This window comes from Nothoprocta perdicaria, unplaced genomic scaffold (assembly GCF_003342845.1).
Source record: "Nothoprocta perdicaria isolate Ctin4 unplaced genomic scaffold, notPer1 scaffold_48, whole genome shotgun sequence".
Classification (NCBI taxonomy): Eukaryota; Metazoa; Chordata; class Aves; order Tinamiformes; family Tinamidae; genus Nothoprocta; species Nothoprocta perdicaria.
In genome coordinates, this window is record NW_020455732.1 from 3,980,609 (window position 1) to 4,005,480 (window position 24,872).

At 45.3% G+C, this 24,872-nt stretch overlaps 1 protein-coding gene across 1 annotated transcript; it reads right to left on the reverse strand.

The window, feature by feature from the left end:
- Positions 1-2,900: 2,900 nt before the first annotated feature.
- On the reverse strand, positions 2,901-7,622 carry LOC112954016 (lymphocyte antigen 6E-like). The gene is made up of 3 exons (XM_026047161.1): positions 7,571-7,622; positions 3,702-3,821; positions 2,901-3,109 (listed from the first exon to the last, which is right to left on the reverse strand). The coding sequence occupies exons 1-3, from the start codon at positions 7,620-7,622 to the stop codon at positions 2,901-2,903; spliced, it is 381 nt and encodes a 126-aa protein (XP_025902946.1).
- Between the last annotated feature and the right edge of the window lie 17,250 nt (positions 7,623-24,872).

Sequence of the window (24,872 nt, forward strand, 5' to 3'; positions counted from 1 at the left end):
GTGAATGCAGCTAGATCAGAACAGCAGTCTCCTTCCACTGTGTTTCATTGGGGACTAGCTATAATTTTTTGTTGGCCTTTTTTTGGAACTGCAGCTCAAAATCTTAAATGATTCTCTTCAAAAAAATCATATTTTATAGGAGGGAAAATGTTCTCTTGTTGGAAAATAAATTCCACTGGGCAATGAAAATGACCACTTTTAAAATAAAAAACAGAGAACACATTCCAAGTACATTGAACAAGCTATGACTACTTTTTTTTTTTCTTCTCTTTTTGCAAAAACAGAGGTCTTGAAAAAAATACATGTCAGAGAGGGAAAAAAAAAAAAAAGTTAAAGCATGGAGAATGAGGGAGTGCCCAAACAAGGTAGTTGACCTATTAGCTTTTCAGAAAAAAAAAAAAAAAGATATATATGTATGTATACACACATATATAGAGAGATATATGATATGAAGATATATATATATATGTATATACACATATATATATACACATGTATATGTATAGGAAGCAAAAATTATGTGAAATACTAAAAAGGAGCAGTCAGCTGGATTTCCTTATGGCGCTCTTTTGTCCTCCTTTTTTTTTTTTTTTTTTTTTAATATTGTGTTTCTTCCTCTCTCCCTTCTCTCCCTGCATAAAATCAGAACTGTTCTCATCTTGTTTTACTCATTCTTGCTTGTTCCTTCCACCATTTCTCTTTCTGCCATCGCATCCCGGGAAGAAAGGTGCAGTCCTAGGAATGACTGGATCTCCTTCCCATGGCACTCCAGGCTGTCGGAGCAACCCGCATGCCCCAGGTCTTTGCCAGCAGCTCTGCTCCATGTTGCTCTCCACCTGTCTTATTTCTCCATCTCAATCCTGCACTCCCATTAAATATTTGGGATTCCAGCCGTTATCCACCTATGGTCATTATCTCATTGAGAACTCATGCCCAGGACTTTGGGTGATGTAATTCTTTCCATCACCTTTAAACTGAACGTATAAATATTGCCAATATAGAGACTTGTGTGACTAAGGTATGGAAATCTCTGCTTTCTCAACAGGTCGAGCATGAAATTCAGATGGGGCAGAGGTAGCAATTAACCAAGGAAGCTCAAAGGAGGGGCAATTTGCCCTTTACGTCTCGGTATGATGAAGGCAGAACCTTATACCCTCTGCGCCAACAAACTCAAGCCTTTCTTCCTAGTCAAATATTTCATTTCCTCCAGTGCAGATTTCGTGGGTCCTTATTGATAAATCATCTTTTTATTGCTGACTGTTCCAGGTAATAGCAGACAAGGGGGTCTAGTCGCAAGGCAGTGCCATTCTGCCGCCCGTACATTGCTCTGCAGAGGCAGCCCACATTCAGATTTATTTCAGCCAACAGCATGATTATCAGGTACAGAAATAGCAGCTCAGCCAGGCATTTTTTTTCCTTCACTTTCTTGCAGCCTCATCCAAATGAAAACTAAAATATCTTTTGTCTCCCACAAGCTGCTGAGATTTTGAGATGGCAGCACTGTCGTTCTTAAAGGAGTTGCTGGAGGTTTTCAGACCATTGGGATTTAGATGGTCCTGCACCAGCCCAATTGGTCCCATGTGGCCCCCCTGATGTTAATGTGATTTTTGCTTCTCATACCTGCCAGGCGAGATGAATTGAAAAGAGTGCAGGGTGGGTAGAAAGGACACGGGCCATTAGGAGACTAGAGGGACTGAGGCCAAGGAAAAGATAATATCACAGTTCACAAGTACTGGGCTATTATGAACTTCAAGGAGAAGATTAAGGAAGGAGGAACAGGGATTTAACTTTGCAGAGAGAGGGGGAAATGGGAAGACATATTTCCCTTGATGCAATTGCTGAGTGGAGAAGAGCAGAGAGTGTTTTCCTCCTGTTTTATTTTTTTTTTCTAAACCTGGTAGGAAATGCCACATGGAAAGGGTGAACAGTTTCTTTATTTTGATGAGAATATGTATTTTTTTCATGAAATAAAAGCTGAAAAAGAAAAAAAAGGCATTATTTTTACTATAAATAGATTTACTAGCTGGCCAAAAACTTTAAAAAGCTCATGACAGTGATCAATATGCATGAAAAGTGATGGGAAAACTGGTTAACATGAAGGGCAAAAGATCAAGTTTCTTTCACACCCTTTATAGGAGAAATGGCATCATGCTCTTCAGCAGACTCATGTATGTTTTCAGTAAATGCCACATTACCTTCCTTGCCTGGGAACTAAATTTTGCACGTTATTTAAATATAATCCCATCTACACAACCTTCATCTAAGACTGTGGTTTTACCCCCAACAAACTTCTTCCACTGCTTCAAGTATCAAATTGTACTGGGAGCAGTGCAAACTTCTTGACCTTTCCAGATTGACACCTTCATTCATTAGCTCTGAGTGATTAGGCTTAGCATCTGACTTTAAAAAGTATCTGTCTTAAGCTGCTGGATGCAACTGGGTCAGTGGAAAAAGGCAGCTAGGGGAAGACTCTGAGATGCTAATAAGAAGAGAATTTTAATTGTGAAGTAAGGATTCAAACTGCAGCCCTTTCTATCAAGGCAGTTTTTCCCAGGATAAGCTTAGTGTGGATGGAGCAAACACACACTAGAATAACATAAATCTTTATTTTATCTCACTGTTGTCACACACATGCTATCAAAAGAGCTTTCCCCAGGAAAAATTAATACAAAACAACAAATGGTACAGGGGAAGAAAAACAGAAGCTGTGCTGCTGTGCTGTTCTGTGGATGGGATCTGAAGCAATGCTTTGGGGAAAAGAAAAAAAAAAAAAAAAAAAAAAAAACAAGGTAGCATTAACCCCAATGGAGATATTTGACTCAGAAGATGTTAGTTTCTCAACTGGGGAAGACCACTGAGGTTCTCTGGATACCAAGTCCTCTCCCCCCACCCTGGCCTCATCACAACCCTGCCCTGATGACACAGAAGAAACTGGCCACAGTTGCCAGGAGCACCACGGCGTAGCTGATCTTCACGCTGTTGGCTCCGCTGAAGTTGCACAGGGAGGTACCGCAGCACTTGGTGGAGATGGCTGCCACTCCAAAGTTGAGATTTGTCTCAGGGCAGTCCGCTGAGCATTTCTTCGTGATGCGGTATCCTGTGTCCTTGCCTGCATGGAGAAAGGGTGAGAAAGGAGAGCTGTAATTTAAGATTTCCCTGCAAGTCAGGACCAGAGGGCAATGGGAGTTTGTACATTGCACAACACTTAATTTGCAATCAGTGCAGCACTGACAGGGATCAACAGATCTGACAAGATCCAGATGAATGTCCACACGATGTGGATCAAATATGGGGCGCCAGAAAGTCCTGGCTGAAGGAACTGCCAGTAATCTGCACTGTGCTTTAAGTAGGACAGCAAGATTTCACTTGCATGCATCCTTGGTTTCCAGAATCTCACTCCTATGGCCTTGAAGATGCCTTCTTTCTTGTGTCACCAGTTGTGAGCTCTGAGACCAGGCAACAGCAACTGCCTCATGGAAATCCATCTCAAGTGAATGCAAGTCAAGTGGCGCAAGTCATGTGAAGAGGTGGTGAGAAAGGTACCCCACATGGAAGACCACCACAGAGGTACAAGCAGCTCCATGTGTGGCAGTCCTTAGCCCTGAGAGATCATTAATCCTCTCCAAAGACCCCAAATAGTACCCGCAAAAAAACCTATGGTCTATCAAAGTGAAAGAGAAAGCTGTAATATTGCAACTCACCTAATCCAGCAGAGCTGTATGTTGTTGTACAGAATTTCTCATGATCTTCACACTTGTATGTTTTAAGACAGTTCCAGTTGGAATGCTCATTTTCACATGTATAGCAAAAAAGTGAAGAAGCTGGAAAGAATGCATATGACACATGTTAATCACTTCCAGTAATGCCCTCCCAGGAAGAAAGTGTCAAAAACTGTGTCCTTTTTTGGATAATACAAGGTGAAAAACATTTTCATAAAAAGTCAAATAAAAGGCTGTTTCTTGAATAATGAAGCCAAGAAGGCAAACAAAATAGCAAACAGAACAAAACAGATTTTTTTTCTCTATCTGAGATTTTGGGTGATTAAACACCAAAACACATTTTTTTCAGCTTGAGTAGCCCTCTCAGGAGACCCTTCTTTTAGACAGAGCTCCATCTCTATCTGGATTACACTAGCCCTGCTGACACTGATTTTGCAAAAGCAGAGTCTGCTACCTGCCTGGCCAGATCTATTGCATTGGAAAGGAGAGGATGTGAGAGCTTATATTTTTAGTATTTTCATGTCAGAGTGGATCTGAAAAGGATTGTACAGACAGGAATTAATTAAATCCTATGACATCCCACTGAGGTAAACTACTGAGTATAGAGTCACATAAAAGGGATTTCCTTGGGAAAGGTTGCTGTGGACAATAGGAAGATTATTTCCACCAGTGGAAAAAAACCTATATATATATATATATATATATATATATATATATATATATGTCTTCATATTGTTATCAGGGCCAAGCCAAGACTAGTCCAAAGTCAGAAAGAGTTAAACTATGTATTTTGAACAAAATTTCATTTGAATTCAAACCCACTTTTAACAAAGCACCCTTTGCCAAAACAAGAACCTCCTCCCAGGGATTCTCCAAAACCCTGTTGCTCAGTAATCCAATTTCATGCCTGAAGTTGCACTTGCCCATAACACTTATTTAGAGAATTCTAGAATCAGTTTTAAAAGAAAATTAAAAGTCATCTTAGACCTTAACTACCCTGAAGGATACCTTGGTAGGAGAGGAGGCTGCTCCTCTTCTCTGTGAGGTGCTTGTGTAAGCAGAGCATGGGTCTGAAGCCTGTTCTGTGTCCCAGCACCTTGCTATGCAAGAGCCTATCTTGCTCTGGAGCCTGCTCAAATGCTTTTTCTCTCATCAAGCGTTATAAGTGCAGGTGTTTTCCATAATAGCAGATAAAATCACCCGTGATACTTCTTATTTTTAATTTCCCTTTAACTGACTATGTTAAAGGTAAATTATGAATCTGTGAACCCCTGCTGCTCTTGCGGCAACTGGATGACCTAAACCTGTCATCTCTCTCTGGAGGTCTCCAAGCAGCCAGCCTTTGGCACACCATGCCAGAGCAATTCCAATGCACTGCCTCATTGCCCTTATGTAGCCTCAGTAGCCCTTATGGATTTGTTTTTACACCAAATCTGACATAAAATTCCTGCTACAGGTGGGGCCAAGACCCCAGCATGCGCACAAAAGCAACTGAAATTCTCTGAAATTCTGCTAATGATTGATGTGAAGAAAAATCCTCTCCATCAGGAAGCAATAACAGCTCAAACCATCACTGTTGTTGCAAAGTCCTTGCCTGCATCTGGCCCCCACCCTACATTAGCTCTAGTTTTGCAATTGGAGCCAGAAATAGCCTTACTGGCGCAAACAGTCTTGCAACACTCTTTAGGATTGCAAACATTCACTCAAAGCCATTGATGGGATTCTAGGTGGAGCAGAAACTCAGCCTGGTCTAGTAAAGTTATGCCTAGTTTATAGGCTTCAGGATTTAAAGATAGGCACGCTTAGCCCTGTAATGAGTCCCCTTGGGGTGCTCACCTCTTGAAAAGCTCCTTGTGATGTTTCTTTATGGACTTTATGGACTTCCAGACTTTATGGAAAAACTTCTATAGTACTGCGGTTTTCATTTGGGTTTTTGTCTTTGAAAAAAACCCTGAATTTCTTTTTTAGATTTACATTTTTAATTTCTGAGTATAGACTCACTCTTCAGATGGATTGTGCATGTGTGCTCATTTTCTTTCAGTCCCTTGTAAAACTCCCTAAATATTTGAAAGTTTCATTATTATCATTATTTGCAAGAAAAAAAAAGGTGCTTTGAGAAGCACTGCATGCCCTTGAGCAGAGCTTTCAGGACTGCAGAAGGAATAAGAGATCCCTTTGAGGAATATCTAAACAGATTACTCAACACCACCCGTGTCCTATAAGGCTCCCCTCGCTCCCATCTCCTTCCCTCTCTCTCTGCCTGGCTCCATGATACTTATCATGGTTGGCTGGAGGAGAACGTGGCTTTATTCATCAGATTTTCAGTAGCTTATCCAAAATTCATCAGTCAGTAGATATCACTGTGTCCAGCTCAGTCATACCACAAAACAGGGCATGGTAATGACTATCCAGTTTACTCATTTGAACACTCCCGGATCCCACTTTCAGCATCGTCACTTGCTGCAATGACTAGCTAGCTGGGCTCATGACTAAAGTGAAGTCCTCCAGCTTTGCTCAGGGTCTTCTTCCATGTCTCAAGGCTTCAGTGAGGAAGATATCCTTAGCTTCTCCTTCTTGACAGGATATTTTCATAAAATCATAGAATCATTATTGTGGGAAAAGCCCTTTAAGATCATCAAGTCCAACCATAAACCCGTCACTACCATGCCTGCTTAACCATGTCCCGAAGTGCCTCATCTACACATTTCTTGAACAATACCATGAATAGCAACTGTACCCTTCCCTGCGCAGCCTGTTCCAATGCTTGGCCACACTTTCCATGTAGAATTTTTTCCTAATATCTAACGTGAATCTCCCTTGGCACAACTTGAGGCCATGTCCGCTTGTCTGTCAGTAGTTTATCAAGTTGTATCTTCTCCTCCTTTTGAGAAAGGTTGAGCAGGATGTACTGCTCGGGCACGCTTGTGTGCCCGCCTCCTGTTCTCCAGCACTTCTAGCCCCATGTATGACTGGCTTCAAAAGTGAGCAGTACATAATAGCAAGAATCAAATCATCACTGGGCGCATAAATCATACAACATCTCATAGTGCTCTGCAGTGAAACAGCTAGCGAAGTCTATGTCCTTCCCTGCTACAGTGCTGCATTGCCTGCTGTCATCTCTAGACTCCCTTTGTATTTACCAGTGGTTTGTCTTGTTTGTTTCTGCAGTAAAAATACTTTTTTTTGTCTTAGTACGGCTTTTGGTCTCCCAATGTTAGTCATTGGGATTGGGATTGGGTCTCCCAATGTTGGTCATCCAGATTATTCTGCACTTTCTTCCAGTATCCTTAGGAAAGGGATTGTGGCCAAGCGCAACGCATTACAAACACACTCATTCTGAGGCATTTAAACAAACTCTTCAGACCTATGAGCAAAGGACTCTTAGTCTTTCAAATACCTGCCAGGAACCTAATTTCTTAATTGCAATGCCATTGCGGGATATGGAGAGAAACACTTTGAGAATATGAGGTCTCAATACTAGTCCTATTATTTTTATCCACAGTAACAGCAATTTCATTCAGGAAAACGAAAGATAAAACTATGAGCCCACATTAATTGTTTGACTTTCAGCATTTTTTGGCTCAAATGTGAGTGGTTGGAGCTTGGTATTCCAGAGTGCCAAAGAAAGAGCAGCAGTGAGCTCATCTTCTCTGGACAACAAGCTCCTCGTTATACTTATTCGGAAGCTGAAAGTCAACAACATTTAATAATGTTTGAAGCAAGTGATGCCAAAGGAAAATTGCATATGAAGACTGCAGCAAAAGCTGTCAAATGTCCTTGTGTTCTGGCTAACTGCTTTCCTGGTTTTCATCCCCTTCATCTAGGCACCTCCAGCCTCCTGGGTTCCTTACCTTGCTCGACACACAGGACCGTGGCCAGCAGCACAATGAGAAAAGCCCTCATGGTTGTTGTGCCCTCAGAGACTGCACGGTGTGGGATGTTGCACCATGGTTAGGTTTTATACTGGGACCACATTTGCTTTGGCTTCCTTTGATTACGACAATTTAAGGTTTGGGGGGTGACGGGATATAGCACGGGATAGGTTGCTGGGTGTGTCTGTGCGTAGGAACTAACCTATTAAAAGGCTTCAGGTAGTAATTTTTTTATTCTACCTCCCATTTAGAGCCATTTTTTTTTTCCCAAGACCTACTCCCACTGGCCGCATCTTCATTGCTAATGTGACCAACAATCTGAGTGACTCAGACAAGGGAGTCCCCTCAAAATCCATTGGGCTGGACTGTGAAACTTGGAGCAAAGCAGAGAGAGGTGTGCCAAAACAGGGTGGCTCCAAGATGGTCAAGATACTAGGAATCACCAAGCATTCCCTCTCCTTTCTCTGTGTCATAACAACTTTATGGCTGTGAAAGATAAAGTGTGAATGGGAGAGGAGACAGAAGGTTTTTGATGGGTTGTCCAAAATCATCCAGAATGGCCTTGCTTGTACCAAGAAAAGTGCTTTAAGCAGGAAAGCAGCTTGGACTACTCCTGCAAAGAGCACTTTTTGCAACTGGGAACCGTCACTCAGAGGCTCTCATGGGCTAGACAGGGATGAGGTCCAATGCTTTTGTTTACCTCTCTGTCATCCAGAAGCACCTGGAGTTTCCAAGCAATGATGTTTATTGCTATCTGTGGCCTGGCTTTAAACTCGGTCAGGTTTTTCTGGTCTCTGGTGACCTTTCCAGCCCTTCTAGGCTCCCTCCTTCTGCTCCCAGAACTACTTTTTCACCTCCTGCCTCCTCCAGGATACCGCAGAGGTAGAAAACACATGAATAAATAAATCAAGGCTGCAGAGGCTACCGGAGCACAAATGTTTGTTTCCATGCACAGAGTGGGTGAAGGGGATGAGCATTCAGTGTTCAAAGTCTTCCTCTCCACTCTCTAAATCTGTCCTGACCTTGAACATGAATCTTCAGTCACCTTCTCTACCCTCAAAGATATAGGAGACTCACTTGGCAGCTAAAGTGGCAGGTACACTTAGGAAATAATCTGTGAAAAAGCCCTTATTTGAACAAAGCATTATTTAAATATAAGAATGGACAATATCAGGAAGGAAACTGGATTGCCAGAGCATGGGGGCAAGAGTTGTGCAATCCCACATGTTTATTTTATATATAATGTTCAACCTCCTGTCAGCTATGTGGGGTGAGGGAGAGGAGTTAGGAAAACAAAACTTCTTTCCCAGCTGTCCACACAAAGAATGCAGAAACGAAACTGAGTTATTGCTGGATTCAGCTCATCCAGGAAGCAACGGAGCTGAAAAATGCAGCTCCTCTATAGGAGGAAAGGAACAATGCTCCTACACAGCCCAGAACAAGAAAAGATAAAGAGTTTAAAATTAAAACAAATAAACGAACAGTAAAAAATGACACTGTTAAAGCTAAGTGCTGCTGAATAGAAAATGTGCAAGTGAGAAATGGGCAGTGGGAAGCAGAAATGTGAGAAAGCATTTAAAAGATTAGAGCGAGGGAAGGTTAATAATAATAAAAAGTATTAATATTTCACCTAGAACTGGAAAGGAAGGATGCAGTTGAGAAATAATGGGACAAAAGAAAGTAAATCAAAGCAAACAGACAAAGCCTGAGGCAGGGGAAAATATATGAAGAATTAAGAAGGGATGGAAGAGAAGGGCGAGTGCTTCACCATTTACCCTATGGTGGCATCATTTATCACTGTGCAAATTGCAATATATTGCGAGGTGTGGACACCATTCAGGATCTGGCCACAGAGCATCAAGGTCTGTGAAATATTTGCTGAACAACATTTCTGCAAAACTCAGCTTAACTAGCCCCTTCACCCAGATTCAGGTCTTTTGTTGGATCCCAAAAAAGGAAAGCGGTGGGACATCAATTGGCATCTAACGCTATGCTGATGAAGAAGAAGTTTGCAAAGGCTTCGAGACACAACCAGAATCTGGCCAGGACCCCAAAAAATGTTTTTCTTGTGCCTTGTTGCTATTGTAGTCATGTCCGAGGTCACCAACAGAGCTCAAGGCTCCAACCAGGACCGTGGTGTTAGACAGGGGGACGGGCATCTCTTGAAGCAAGGAACAGTTTTCCTGGCAAAAGAAGGGGTCTGTAAGAAAAGCGAGGGTGAAAGCAACTGCCAGAGAGGGGGAAGCAGATGGTGTCAGGAGACTTAGAGCACAGAGAAGGCGTCAGAACTCCGTTCTCAGGGACAGGAAAAGAGAGAGGGGACCACAGAAGGGCTAATTTTGCTGCAGAAATGGGGCCAGGTGGGGGTCAAACAAACCCCAATGCAGAGGGTGTTAAGTGGCTAACAGCAGTATGGAGCTTTAAGGAAGAAACTTTAACCCACTTTGAGCTTGGCAGCCGTCAGCACGTGTTTGTGCCAGACCTTGGGAGCACATTGTGCAAGGCCTGTCCCTTTTGTGTAACGAGCCAGACACAGTGTGTTTTCAATTTGAGAACGAGCAGTTATGTGAAACAAACTGCTGGGCCCAGCTACTTTTTAATATTAACCCCCAAAATCCCCTTTCCTCATTTTTTCTTTTTCCTTCTTGGAGTTCAGTTCCAAACATTAATTCAAGTGACTTTCCCTCACTGTTTTGGAAGGAAACTCTCCGTTTCAATGAAGGATTCCAAAGGGCAGCCAGGGAAACGGGAGGGTGTAGGAGAAGGTGGGAAGCAATTGGCATGGGTCATACTCTTGATGCTCCTGAGTCATATAGGAGAGCATGAGGTCCATCCCAGACCCAGAGTTGCACCGGTTTGGTCTGCTCCCATCCTCTCCTCCCTCTATGACAGGCCAGGGAGGGCCAGGTTGCTTCATCTGGTCATACAAATGTGGGGTTAGGTGAAGGAGGATGACTGCAGGAGGCAATACCTGCTTGTACCTAAGGGAGAAAGGAAGACTTGCCTGTGCGGTTTTGCCTTTGGCTCATGACGAACTCCAAGCTGTGGAACAGAGCTCTTCGTGCTGACTTGCTGACAGACAACAACAGGTCCCAAAGCTTGAGCTTTATCAGGTAGCTCAGGCCCATTTGACACAACAGATACCAAGAGCCTTGCCACCAGGAGTCTCAATGTGTGAATGTGAAAATACTGGCTGTTTTGGGGGGGACCAAAACCATTTTATCACATTTCTTTAGTCTCCTAGATCCTTAGAGATAGTTTGCCCCATCATTTTGTGGGCTCCTGGGGAGACATCAAACAGCACCATCATGCGTGGGATCAAGCATCTTGATTCACATCCCCATTGGTGTCCTAGCTGAAAGGACAGGTCCATACCAGCTCACCAAACAGGACACAAGGCAGTTCTAACACCATCCTTACTGTTGGACCATCAGTACAGCTTTGGAGAACCATACCTAGTGTTGTCCCAGACAAGAGACTACTTCTCGCAAACAGTTTGGATGTGACAGGCCTGTTTGTACAGAAAAGAGATTAGCGTTGTGAGTGCAAATCACTATTCTTGACTACAGAGTCAAAGTTTATTAATCTAGCAGTGATATTCCTGCAACCGGGAAGACACATATTAGAGGTCTGTGGGTCTGAAACAAGAGGACAGTGAGAAAGGAGATTGGGAAGAAAAAGAAAAGGCATCCAAGAAAATCCCTATGCCTTTTTGGGGTCTCCTAGAAGAGATAGTTCTCCCCATGGAGTATATCACTAGCCACTACTGAACTTGGGGAAAAATGGCCCTCACTGATTTATTTAAGATACATTTCTGAATCAGCTTATCCTGTAACATCAAATTCTGCCCTTCTCTCCTCAATAAATACAACATACCTCCCCACCCCCAACCATCCCACAGATATCAAGGAGACATTCATGATTGTCAGAATCTCTCAGTTAAAAACAAACAAACAAACAAAAAGAGAAATTGCTTTGGAGACTTGACTCATCCAATGCTTTCGATGCTATCTATTGCAGCCTCGAGAACCATCTTTTCTATTGAAACTTGATAGCTGAAATTTCCAGGGTTAGATTCAGCTGAATTGAAAGGACTTAGTTTAACTCTGAAAGCTGTGATGGGCTCCACAGCCAACCTTTTGTCTCTGCATTTTGGGAGAGGACCAAGTCTGATTTATTACAGGAAGGCTTGAACCAAGTGGAAAACTTGACACCAGCATGGGAAGATGAGGATGCCCTGTTTTCTTTCCAAGGTCTCTCCTGCTGACCCAATGAGGCAAAGTGTCAAGCCATCAGCTGCATAGCTAGAACAAGTGCTTGGGCCAGCCCTCAATGTTACGTCTAGAAACTTGTGACACTTTAGGTAATAGCAGAGCTGAAACCTCCATGATGGCACCTGACAAGGAGGGCAAGGAGAACAAAGACCTGTCCCTGTCAGAAGGACTTGAGGGTGAGTCCATGGCAGCTGGAAGAGTTGAATGTGAAGGAGAGATGAACACTAGAAGCCTCCCAGCCCAAAGGGTGTGTTCAGTGAGACAGAAGCAAACAAGAGGGTTTAGGCAATGTGATTGCAGTCCTCACACAACAAGCAAAGGGGTACTTTCCCAGGAGAACTAGCCACAAAAAGAAAAAAAAATAAATTTGTTTGTGGGATTTTTGTTTGTTTGTTTGCTTGTTTTTTTCAAAGCATTTTTTGGGGGGGTAAAAGCCAGACACTGACAGTCTAGGAGCGTGGGATCCACAAGTCACCCACAGAGGATCCAGGGAGCAGTAAACACAGTGGTGAAACCACCGTCCTCTTGCAGAGGTGGGAACAAGTCTCCCCAAGCGGACAGCATGCATGTGGCCTTGTGCTGGGCCAAGCACCGGGCTCTGACCCACACTCATCCTGAAAAAATGCCAAGGGGAAGAGGTAAATGTGTCCTGAGAGAGCTTTGACCCTTTCTTTTGCTATTTACTAGTCTAGGATGGAGCTTCATGCAACTGTGAGTGGAGAAAAGAGACATAGGGCAGCCTGGGGTGGTTTCACTGTTGTGGGTGGGGAATAAAATGTCAGTCTTCCTTCTTCCCACCAGTGGCATGTGGCTGGGTAGTGTGCAGATAAGGTGCTATCTGAGCTCTCAGGATGTGCTGGCATGTGGCTGGGTAGTGCACAGATAAGGTGCTGAGTTCCCAGGATGTGCTCTGTCTTAGTGCATGCAATTGCATTCACTCCAGGTTCTCTCTACCTTTATGACAGGGGTAAGTTGTTAGGTGTAGGGGACCCTGCTCCAAAGCACAGCATATAGAGAGCAGTAACAACCCATTTGTCCAGTATAGATGTCACGTACCATCATGCAATGGAAGCCCACTGCATAGGCAGTGGTTTGCATCCGTGTCATGGCATGACTCGGGTTCTTCTCGCCCTGGTAAGGAAATGCATCCTCTCTTTGCACTGCCAACAGCATTTGCATCCAACACTCAGCAAGCTCAAGGGTGCCCAGGCCTGTTCAGCACAGCTGCACAACCCCCACCCATAGCTTGAGCTGGGAGAAATGTCTCTGTGATGAGAAAAAAATCTGGCAATGATGAAGAAAATGATGTGATGAACAATGCCCACACCCTTACCCTCTCTGCTGTGTCTATATCCATCCTTTCTAAAATCTCAGCTATGATGGGGAAGGTAAGACAAGAAGTGTTTTTTTTTTTTTGTGCTGTTTATATACAAAGCTCCTGGCAGAGTTAATCACAGAAGCTCCTCACGCCACAGTGAGACAAAGAACAGCATTTCTGTGGGAGTGAATGATGTGGGAGCAGCTCTGGTTTTGGCGTGACAGGTTTCCACATTGCATTGCAGAAAGGATGAGTGTTCACAGAAGTTACACCAGAACAGCACTGCAGGGACTGGGAAGAGACGAGCTCTGAATCTAGAGGCACCAACCCAAGCTTTGCACCTGTCCTTGCTGGTCCTGGAACAAAAACATCCCTGGACAACCTGAGTGAAGCATCACAGAGATGTTGAGTGCTGTGATCCAAACAGCTCCCAGTCCAACCGGTAAGCAGGAGAAGCCACATGTTGTTATCTCCATCTTAAGCACATGAATCACGGAGACACTGATCGACGTTCCCAAGGTCAGACACAGTGAAGTGGTGAGAGCTGGAATTGAGGCCTTGCTTCAAAGGTCTCCAAACATCTTCATGGACACCTTCCTCTCTCTGGTTTCATACAGTTGTCGAAGACATCAGGTAGTGATCGAAAGAGAAAACAGTGTGGCTAGCAACCCAAGAGGTGGGGAGAAAGAGGGCGAGTTGATACCATTTGCTTGTGTGTAGGTTTCAGGTGCCTGGCTTATTGCCATGGCTAATGTATAAGAGGAAAATGGACCAAGTTAGGGTAGTTAGGTACTAGAGGGGATGAAAGATGCTTAAGGAGGAACTGCAAAAAAGGAATGAGTAGGGTCAGAAAAAGAGGACAGTCACCCATAACAGCACAGGGAGTTGCAACCCCATGCAGTATTATACTGTCTTTACTTCTCAGCTCAAGGGACCTTGCAGGTGTCTAGAACATACATGGACTCCGCACACTGCCTAAGATCAGGTCAATGTCAACCCAGCAACTTGTGTGGCTATGAAGAGAAGGGATCCCTATAAGGCCTAGATGGAAACTTTAGGCTTTAGATGGAAATATCCCTCAACTGTAGCACAGATCACAGAATCCCAGAATGGTTAAGGTTGTAAGGGACCTCTAGAGACCATCTAATCCACCCCCCTGCTCCAGCAGGGACACCTAGAGCACATGGCACAGGGTAGCAACCAGGTGGGTTTGGAAGATCTCCAGAGAAGGAGACACCACAACCTCCTTGGGCCGCCTGTTCCAAGGCTCTGTCACCCTCACTGTAGCGAAGTTCTTCCTCATGTGGGGATGGAACTTCCTATGTCTCAACTTATACTCATTGCCCCAGTGACATTGTCTTGCCACTGGCCACCACTGAGAAGAGTTTGGCCCTTCCCTCCCTTCATTCCCCTTTCAGTTATTTATACCTATTGACCAGATCCCCTCTCAACTGTCTTCTCCAGGCTAAACAGGTCCAACTCACTCAGTCTTTCCTCATACAAGGGATACTCCATTCCCTTAATCATCCTGGTTGCCCTCCGCTGGACCCTCTCTAGAAGCTCCACGTCCCTCTTATACTGGGGTGCCCAGAACTGAACACAATACTCCAGGTGCGGCCTCACCAGAGCTGAGTAGAGGGGCAGAATCACCTCCCTTGACCTGCTGGCAACGCTCCTCCTGATGCAGGCCAGGATGCCATTGGCCTTCTTGGCCACGAGGGCACACTGCTCACTCATGGTTAACTTAGTGTCAACCAGGACTCCCAGGTCCCTCTGCGTGGAACTGCTTTCCAGCAGGTCGAGCCCTAATCTGTACTGGTGCCTGGGGTTATTCCTCCCCAGGTGCAGGACCCCGCACTTGTCCTTGTTGAACCTCATGAGGTTCCTCTCTGCCCAACTCCCCAACCTGTCCAGGTCCCTCTGGATGGCAGCACAGCCCTCCGGAGTGTTGGCCACTCCACCCAGCTTGGTGTCATCTGCAAACTTGCTCAGAGTGCACTCCATGCCCTCGTCCAGATCATTGATGAACAAATTGAACAGCACCGGGCCCAGCACTGACCCCTGGGGGACACCACTGGCCACAGGCCTCCAACTGGACTCAGCCCCATTTATCACCACCCTGTGAGCACTGCCATCCAGTCAGTTCTCAATCCACCTCAGTGTCTACCCGTCCAGTCCACGCTTTTGGAGCTTTACTATGAGGATATCACGGGAGACAGTGTCAAAAGCCTTGCTGAAGTCAAGGAGCTCTGGAAGGAGCATATGTAGCACATGGTGCTACATGGTACAGATGCACCGATGTCTGATGTTAGATCAACAAGCACTAGCCTGTGCAGCTGAAGTGAGGAACGTCCCCGGTTGCCAGAGGCGTGGGAGGGAAGCGACACTAGATGTTGGCCAGGGCCTGCAGAGCTCGGTGTGTTTGGCATGGCCACCACAGGCCTTGCCCATGTGCTACATCTGCTCTTTCCAGAGCAGCTCTGGTCAGAGCCACCGCATGCCCTGCAAGGCTATAGGTTATCCTTGGAAATTGCACCAGGAGCACCAGGTTTCTGCAGACAAATGGCTTTTGCAGGAGAGTCTGACGTTACACAGAGGCACCAGCTCCCTCTCGTGGCCTTAGTCCAGCTTCCTACATTGGAAACGGTCCAAGACTTCCCAGCAAAGTGTGTGGGTGTTTTTTTGTCGTTGTTGTTGTGTTGTTGTCTTGGTTTGATGTTTTTTCCCCATAATTTAGCATATTTATAAATGTGCTGTACATGGAATTTTTGTAGGAAGGTATCAACTTTCATCATAGTTGTTTTTGATAATCACAGGGATCAGGTTTCAGAGGTATCAGAATCTCCTTTTAGAAAGTTTTGCCACTTTTTTTTTCTTTGAGGCTGGGACTCAAAGCAACTCATTTAGTCATAGAAAAGTTAGTTCTGTTCTCTTTGGAAGAGAATATTCTTGCCCTCTTTGTCTCGGCCTTCTGGAATGGTAGAAACCAGATAATGTCTCCTCTAATCTGTGCTTCGCAGATTCAGCGCTCTCACATTTTCCAGACCTTGAGCTATTGCTCTGTTCTTCATCAGTTGTCCTCCCTGAATGGTCTGTCCCTGGGACATGTATCTGGGGTCGGTTTTCTCACCCTTGGCAAGTCTCGACAGCTCTGAGCTGCTTCTAGCTGCTGTGCCAGGCCTTCTCCAGCCTTACCCACATACCCAACTTGATGAAGTACTAAAATTGTTGTGTGGATTTGGCTGTTTGAGCTTGTAAATTGGTAGCTCTGGTAGCTGGGGTTGGCAGCCGCATGAAGTCAGTCCAACTGAACTACAGTCAGGAGCAAAAGGAGCCACATCACAACTCCCCCAAACATCCTGACCTGGACAGGCTAGAGAGTTAGGCAGAGAGGAACCTCATGAGGTTCAATAAGGACAAGTGCAGGGTCCTGCACCTGGGGAGGAATAACCCCAGGCATCAGTACAGATTAGGGGTGGACCTGCTGGAAAGCACCTCCACGGAGAGGGACCTGGGAGTCCTGGTTGACACTAAGTTAACCATGAGTGAGCAGTGTGCCCTCGTGGCCAAGAAGGCCAATGGCATCCTGGCCTGCATCAGGAGGAGTGTTGCCAGCAGGTCAAGGGAGGTGATTCTGCCCCTCTACTCAGCTCTGGTGAGGCCGCACCTGGAGTACTGTGTTCAGTTCTGGGCACCCCAGTATAGGAAGGACGTGGAGCTTCTGGAGAGGGTCCAGAGAAGGGCAACCAGGATGATTAAGGGAATGGAACATCTCTCGTATGAAGAGAGGCTGAGTGAGCTGGGCCTTTTTTCTCTGGAGAAGAGACGGCTCAGAGGGGATATGATTAATATGTATAAGTTCAGGAAGGGAGAATGCAGGGAGGAAGGGGACAGGCTGTTCTCACTGGTGGCCAGCGATAGGACGAGGGGTAATGGCCACAAACTGAAGCATAAGAAGTTCCGTCTCCAGGTGAGGAGCAACTTCTTTACTGTTAGGGTGACAGAGCAGTGGAACAGGCTGCCCAGGGAGGTTGTGGAGTCTCCTACTCTGGAGGTCTTCAAAACCCGCCTGGATGCCACCCTGTGCCACATGCTCTRGGTGTGCCTGCTTGAGCAGGAAGGTTGGACTAGATGATCTGCAGAGGTCCCTTCCAACCTTAAATATTCTGAAATATTCTGAAATATTCTGAAAATCCCTTGGAATAGTCCCTTAGATATCCAATCTGCTGTCACTCCCAGCATCAAAAAATTACCTGTACGTCAAGAGATGTTTTTAATGTTCAGGTGCCATTGACCTGGAGGATGACATGTCTCCTGGGATGCCCCAAAGCAATCCCTAGAATGACAAGTCTTAGCTGTCCACTTGCCATCACGCCCCTGAAAGAGATTAGCAAAGCTCAGTGCAAGCTGCTTGAAGGACACTAAAAGGTCCCTCTTTTCCTTTGAGTGCACAACCCCTTTCTGCCCAAGGTATTGCATCTTTCTCTGTCCCAGATCAGCTCAAATTCCTGGTCCAAATCAGGAGTTAGGTGTTACATCCTCCTCTTCTTTCTCCTTGTGCATCTCAGACATCTTGGAGAGGAGCAATTCCTGCCAGAGCTGTCCCAGGAGATTTGCACCCCCAGGAGTCCTACAAAGGCCAAATGAAACAGGTTTTGTCGGCCTTGATCTGCAGGACCATTCGGAGAAGAAAAGCAACCCTTTCCTCTTTAACTATGCCCAGGATGATTTATTTCCCATTATATTAGCTGTGGTATGCAATAAAGCTTTTCTGCAGCAAGGACAGCCCAACCCAGACCCAAGCAACCCATTTTACTTTAAAGAGAGAGAGAGAAAAAAAACAGCTCGAGAATGCTTTTCTTGCAAGCAGTGGGAGAGCTCTGCCTCTGCTACTGCAAGATGTGCAAATCTGATGCAATGAAATATTAATTATTAGAGCCTATCCAACTGGGATTGCACAAGGCTTTCAGAGAGCTGAATAATTCTGGCACATAGGAAAAAAAAGAAAAGAAACACAACTCGTTTTTAGGAAAAATATTGTAGGAGGAGTAAGTTTGAGCTTTTGGGTATCAAGGGGGAATCTGATTGCTTCAGGGAGAAAATTTTGTATTCCCAAACACTGTGTGAAAGAGATCACAGTTTAATGGAGAAATAAACGGAGGTGAATCTTCTCAGCGCAGCTTCTTCAGCATGAAGATGGGCCCTCTCAGCATGACATAACTGTGAGAAGGAGGGGGCTAAGAGGCCTCTGAAAGGAAAGCAGAAGTCAATTAATAAAAGAGAGCCCCCACCTCTGAAGTTTCCCATTATTCTGTGCTCCAGAAAGGAGCATTCATCCACAACAGCCCTGGGCACAAGCCCAAAGCAGAAGGGCCACGCATGGCTCAAAGCCCCTTTTGTCCTGCTTGTTTGCCTGCTTCGAAGTGCCGCACAACACCAAGCGTCCCTTGGCCAAGAAACATCTTCCCTTTTTTTGCAAGCCCGGGAGCGGAGTGGGGGGAATTTTGAAGCAGGTCCCCAAAACAATGTCCTCCTGCATTTGCATTTAGCATCTGGCATTTAGTAAAGTGCTACATGGTGGCACAAGCCAGTGCTACGCTCGCCTGCATCACATCTGTCCTTGCAATATGCAATGCAAATATTGCAGGCTGCAGATCATTTCCTTGGCATAGCAATCTGGAAGGGTAGGGGGGGATATAGGGATAGGTAAAGTTGTGTGTGAAGGTGGAGATGGCTGCTGCTGTGGTACCTCCTGGCTGTACCAGTCGGGTAACTTGCCATCTGGCCCGGGCTCATTCCTGTGGGAAAGGGAGCAAACACCCTGAGCACATCTGGTCCCGCTGCCGTCGGCGACATGCTGATGCATGGGATTGGCAGCGTGGTTGCAGCTCCTCAAGGATAAAAGCTCCTCCATCCTCTGTTGAGCCGAGACATTTCCATTCTCTTGCCAAAGCAAAACTCCTCCCAAAAGTGATGTTTGGGAGAGCAGAGAGGCATTCAGTACATCAGATTCTGAAAAGTCTTGAGTTGGCTCTGCTTGCTTTCACTTTTTATCTTCCTTTTACCCTCATTGATCTGCAGTCTCTGGAAAAAACTCTACATGAGATATTTCCCTTCTGTGAAATCTCTCCTCTTCTCCTAAATGCCTCACCAGCTCAACCCAAACGACGCAAATGCTTTTTGTGACCCTGAGGTTGCTTTTAGGGATGGATAAATGAGTGATTCTTTGGAAGAAACATTGTCGGGCTGTAGGTCTAAGGCAGTGCAACGCGGAGTTGGATCACTTGGCTCAGACAACAACCACAAATGATCAGGGATAGACCAAAAAAAAAAAAAAAAAAGAAAGAAAAAGAGGGGTGCAGGGGGATGAGAGGAGTAACAATGGAATTGGGGATAATGACTTCAGAGAGAAATACATGCAGATAGGCATCATTTCCTATCACCACCACAAGTGGGGCCAAGAGGAAGAAGCATGTGGTTGACCTGTCTGATTGCTAAAGGGGAGCTAGCACAGAGGAATGTCATTGTCCCCAGCTGCTAGTCTTGGGAGTGAAGAGCCTGGATGGTTGGTGAGGGAAACAAGGGAAGAGTGATGAGGAGGGTGTCTAGCAAGGTCAGGATTTTATACTCAGGACCAGCTTTTCCCTCCGCCAGCAGCAACCCCATGAGTTTCTATGATCTCCCTTCCAAGCTGGCACAGAGGGACTGTTATCTCCATCCCCCCAACCTGGGGAGCTGCTCAATACGGAGACTCATGGGCTTTGTGGCTCCTGGCTGCCCCGTGTCTCCATCCAGGTCCCTATGTCCTTCCCTGGCTCCTTGGAAGCCTTTCTAAGACTCATGGTGGTCTTCCACCCAAATCCCTGTGCTGGGGATACTGATTTTCCCTGGCTCCTGGGAAAAATTTGCATCCTTTCCCAGCTATCTAGCAACAAAAAAGAGTCACTAGTAAAGGAAACTGAACTTCTTGAGATTTACCATTCTCTTAAAGAGAACTCAGTCTTTAAGAACTGGGTTCAGTGGTACAAAGCCAATGTAGAGATAAGGGAGGAAGTAAGGCTGTGGAAGAAACCTCTCTGGAGATGTGTGTGACATACAGAAGCAGCATTTGCATCTTCTGGGATGCAGGGCAGCTCCTACAAGCTGCAAAGCTTAAGTTGCAGAGCTCCAGCATGAAAAGAAAGTGAGAAACTACTTCCTTGCAGTTTGGGAGGTGACACAAGGTCAGAAAGTTGTCACTGTGATGCTTTATCTACTCCATGGAGCACCCAGCGTCCATACCCTGCTGCGGGAATCTGGCAGTGCTCTTCAGACCTTCAGGAGCCCCTTTCTCCCATCTCTGAGCAGTCGAAGAATACACTGGCACAGGATCTCCCACCACCTCACTGCTGAACCAGCTTGGGTCCTGCGCATGCACTCAGGTTGCATAAGAAAGTCCGGCAGCAAGTAGAGGTGTAGGAGGTCAGGCCCAGGAGGAAGTTGTGGTCGGGGCAGGTCGCTGAGCACTTCTTGGTGATCCTCTTCCACAAAGTCAAATATCCTTGCCCAAAGAAGAAGGAAGAGCAGCGTTAGTGCCAAGGGTTTGTCATGTGCTCCTAGATCTCATACAAGATGGGAATGGGCTGGTGCATCTCACTGTCCCTCATAGATCCCTGAGGATCTGTATGGCCATTGATCCTCAGCCCAGTTCCATCATGTTTCAGTAATTATTGGTGATCTGCTTCACCATTCAATATCCCTGCCAGGCACTTGGGGCCTCTTAGGATGCCTCTTAGACAGAGGCTTTCTTAGGCATGCTGTGGCATCTTCGAAGCAACGTTCATACCATACATTGAAAGCTCCAGGCTTCCTCCTAAGAAAAAAGTGCTTTTAACCCTTTCTGTTTTTCTCTATACCATGTTATCTATCCCAATTATCTGATTCTTTTCCTCTCTCTGTCTGACCAAGGTCCAAATTTCTTTATCTTCCTCTGATCACTCTGTGTCCCCAATCTTTTCCATGCAGGCATAAAGCAAAGGCTGAATCAGAAGCTTTTAGTGTATGTTTGCAAAGTGGATTTCAAACCTTGCAAACTTCAGTGCTGACAGTCCAGACTAGCAAGGGTTTCACCTCCCAAATGTGTGCCTCCACCACGACTCCCTATCCCATCCACCCACAAAAATCAACCATAAAAATACATGCAAACCCCCCACTTCCCCTTCCTGAGCCCCTGTCATGTTGATAGCACATACCAACATCTACAGAGGCAACATTCGTCACACAATACTCATCCTTGTCTGAACACTTCATGGCCTTCAGACATTTCCAGTTGCTGTGTTTCCACTCGCAGGTGTAGCACCACAGGGTGTTTGCTGCAGGAAGAAACATGGGATATGGAAAATGGAATCAAAATATTGCCATTCTAGATGGCAAAATTATTTTTTCTCATAGACTTTTGAAGGTAGCAGGCATGGGTTGGCTGAACGTGATGAGGTTGCAAGACCCACCTCTGCTTTCTGCACCCCTGCACTCTTAGACCTAATATCTGCACAGGTATGAACGTGTGTGCATACACAAGCAGATCTTGCAGATCTGCTCCTCCTTCCCTCAAAATAAAGCATGATGGCCCAAGGGCACTGGGTTTGGTCTGATGTAGGCACTAGGGAAGGGCATGGTCTGCTATAGAAATCTGCAGGAATGTCCAGAGGTCTGGATTCACCCTTCTCTGGTTGCAGGTGTTTTCTCACAGTGTGGTTGTCCGAGGTTTTCTCTAGAGTCAATAGGAAAAGATGAAGCAAACCATCTACTGGAGGCACTATAAAATAGACTAGAGCCTCATTGACAGAGAAATACGGTTAATTGGGACACAGAATCACAGAATGGTTGAGGTTGAAAGGGACCTCTAGAAAGCATCTAGTCCAAACTTCTACTCAAGCAGGAATACCAACAGCATTTGGCACAGGGTCATATCCAGGCAGGTTTGAAAGATCTCCAGAGAAGGAGACTCCACAACCTCCCTGGGCAGCCTGTTCCATTGCTCTGTTACCCTAACAGTAGAGGAGTTCTTCCTCATATGGAGATGGAACTTCTTGTGTTCTAAGGACCTAGGATTAACCTTCATATGTTATGAGCCTCCATAGCTGACCCAAAACCTAGAGAAGTCAGTCTCCAAGGCCGGTCTCTCTGGGTAAGACAGCAGAACCCTCAAATATATGTCCATAAGTTGGTTAAGACACTAATGAGAAGAAAGGCTTTAAACTCTTATCTGTCTGAATTCAGTCCTAAGCCATGTGGGGTCTAATGTTTTGGGTTTTGTGCTAAGGGTTATCTAATCCAGGTTAACATGCTCTTGGTTTTGGCAGTGAAGGCAGTCTTGCTGTCCCCGAGGCTTTAAGAGTTGGAAATTTATCAGGATTGCTATTCTGGAAAGTCAACAAAGCCAAATAGCAGAAAGTTATTCTTAGGGTACAATGAGACAGAAATAACTATTCCAGGAAATGATTCTTCTGCAAGAGCTAATATGGCAAATTTCCAAGTGGAGGCAAATCTTATTCTTTATAAAGCAAGCATAGTGTTTACTCTCTCCAGCTCCTTATCTGTTTGTCTCTAGAGGCTATATAAGATCAATACTTTTGCAGGGCTCTGATTTAATTTGCCATCTCCCTGCGAAATATAACACATAGTCTATAATATAAATAATATACAAATATAAGTCCCACTATGTATCCCAGCACAAAGCTGCTTAAACATATAACCTGCATGCAACCTCTCCCTCATTCCCCAGCTTGGACTGAAACCTCCAAGTGGGTAAGACCTCCCAAGTGAGTCTAAATTCAGGGTATTTGCCAAGGAGCAGCACGAGTGTTCTCCATGGGCAGTCTTTGTAGGTCTGGTCCTGTCCATCTGATCCTGGTAGAGACATCACCAACTTCAGCAAGAGCCAAGCTCCTAGGGTTATTGACATACCAAGCTACTGCAGATTGAAGCAGTTCTTCATAAGAGCTTTAGAAATGACTGCAACCTTGCCTCATCTGAACAGACAAACCCACCAGAAAGCCTCTTAGCAAAGACAGAAAGGCAGCAAGAGGCTTCCTCTTTTCTGTCTCACTTTTATGTAAATCCAGGTGCAAATGGGGAAATTTCCCCTGAAAAAAAAACCCTTCACCCACCAAGGCTGAGCCCACATTTGGGAAGCCCAAGGAGAAGCACTGTGTCCTGCAGCAGTGTTATTGAAAGTGCTCCCGCTTGCCTTTCTTCCCGTAGCTACAATGCCTCCCCAATTTTCCAGCACACCCTTCCCAGTCTAGCAACAAACCCATGATGCTCACCTTGCTCCGCACATAGGACCAAAGTCAGCAGAACAACGAGGAACGCCTTCATCTTCTCTCAACCATCTCAGTAGCCCGTGGAAAATATCCTCACCTGAGCACAGAATATATGTCTCCTCTGCATTTGGACCAAGTGATTATGAAGGCAACAATTTTGAAAGAGTGGGCCGTCCACGAGCTGTGATCATGTGTTGTTTGACAGGAAAGGAATGCATGTGGGCTGTTTCCTCACCTCAGTGCTACCTTCAGGCTGGTCTGATGGGTCAAGAGAAGAGTGAAAGCACTAAGGCAATTCATTCAATTTATCGCTTTTAATACGTTAATTTCTATGGTCAGACTAGCAGTACTACTGATATCTGAGTGAGTCTTTTTCTTTTTTGCTGTTTAGTTCCAAGCTGATCATCAAGTCAAGTTTTGCCACTCAAAGCAAAATGATTAAAAATTCAATGGCTGCTTCTGCACGGATATCGTAAAGTGCCTTTCCAGGGTTAGACTCTGATAATTCTAGTATCTACATTCAAGATAGATCTATCTGTATATCTGTGGATGGCAATATAAACAGGAAATACAACTTCCTGTTTGACTGTAGAAGCTCCTGCTAACTTATAAAATCCTAGATGGTTTGCATCCTCTTTTTTGGGGGGAGCAGCTGCAATAAGAAATAATGATTTGGGAACCCATCTGGACAAGGTCCTGAGCAGCCCATGTTCCAACTAACTCTATTTGAGCAGAGAGGTTGAACTAAATGATCTCCAGAGGTCCCTTGCAACCTCAACCATTCTGTGAGATTCAAATGAGGGTCCCTAGACCCTAGAGTTTGGTTTCCAGTTTTGCAATAGTTTTCCTTTGCTGCATCTGAGCAAACAGTAAAAATCAATTTGTCTGTGTTCTACATTAAGCATCAGATTCAAAGTTGTGCTAGATATCAACTACGTAAAACGTTCTGAGCCTCTATGATTTCGCTGCATGTTGTCAATTTGGGTGGAGCTGGAGTGGGTTATTTCAGACCTTCTGGAGCCTCTCTTTGCCTGTCTCACTTCTGCTTCCTAGGATAGACCTGCCAGAAAGTTTGAAATCAGCAGACATCTCAATGAGTCACCACCTGCTCAGTCACCAAAGAGCAGAGAGGAGGAAGCAGGAGTAGCACTTTTGTGTAAAGTCTTCTGGTCAGTCTGAGTCTCTTCATTTCTTACCTATCCACCCTCAAAGACTTGGTCTGGAGGAGAGAGAACAGGGAGCTAGCTATATTTGCCCTTCATTCAGCTTGGGAGATGGTGTTACAGGAGAAGACACAGAAGCTTGGAGAGTGTGTGAAAAAGATATCTCGGACAGATGAGGGGAGGGCAGAAATGACTGAGGACTGATATTAGTTCCTGGGCAGG

What these genes read in the sequence shown, in the direction of transcription:
- LOC112954016 (XM_026047161.1), bottom strand. Translation starts at nt 7,622, where the DNA reads ATGAGGGCTTTTCTCATTGTGCTGCTGGCCACGGTCCTGTGTGTCGAG. An exon ending in GGTCCTGTGTGTCGAGCAAG is followed by an intron (nt 3,822 to 7,570) that starts GTAAGGAACCCA and finishes CATTCTTTCCAG; the next exon opens with CTTCTTCACTTTTTTGCTAT. An exon ending in ATACAGCTCTGCTGGATTAG is followed by an intron (nt 3,110 to 3,701) that starts GTGAGTTGCAAT and finishes TTCTCCATGCAG; the next exon opens with GCAAGGACACAGGATACCGC.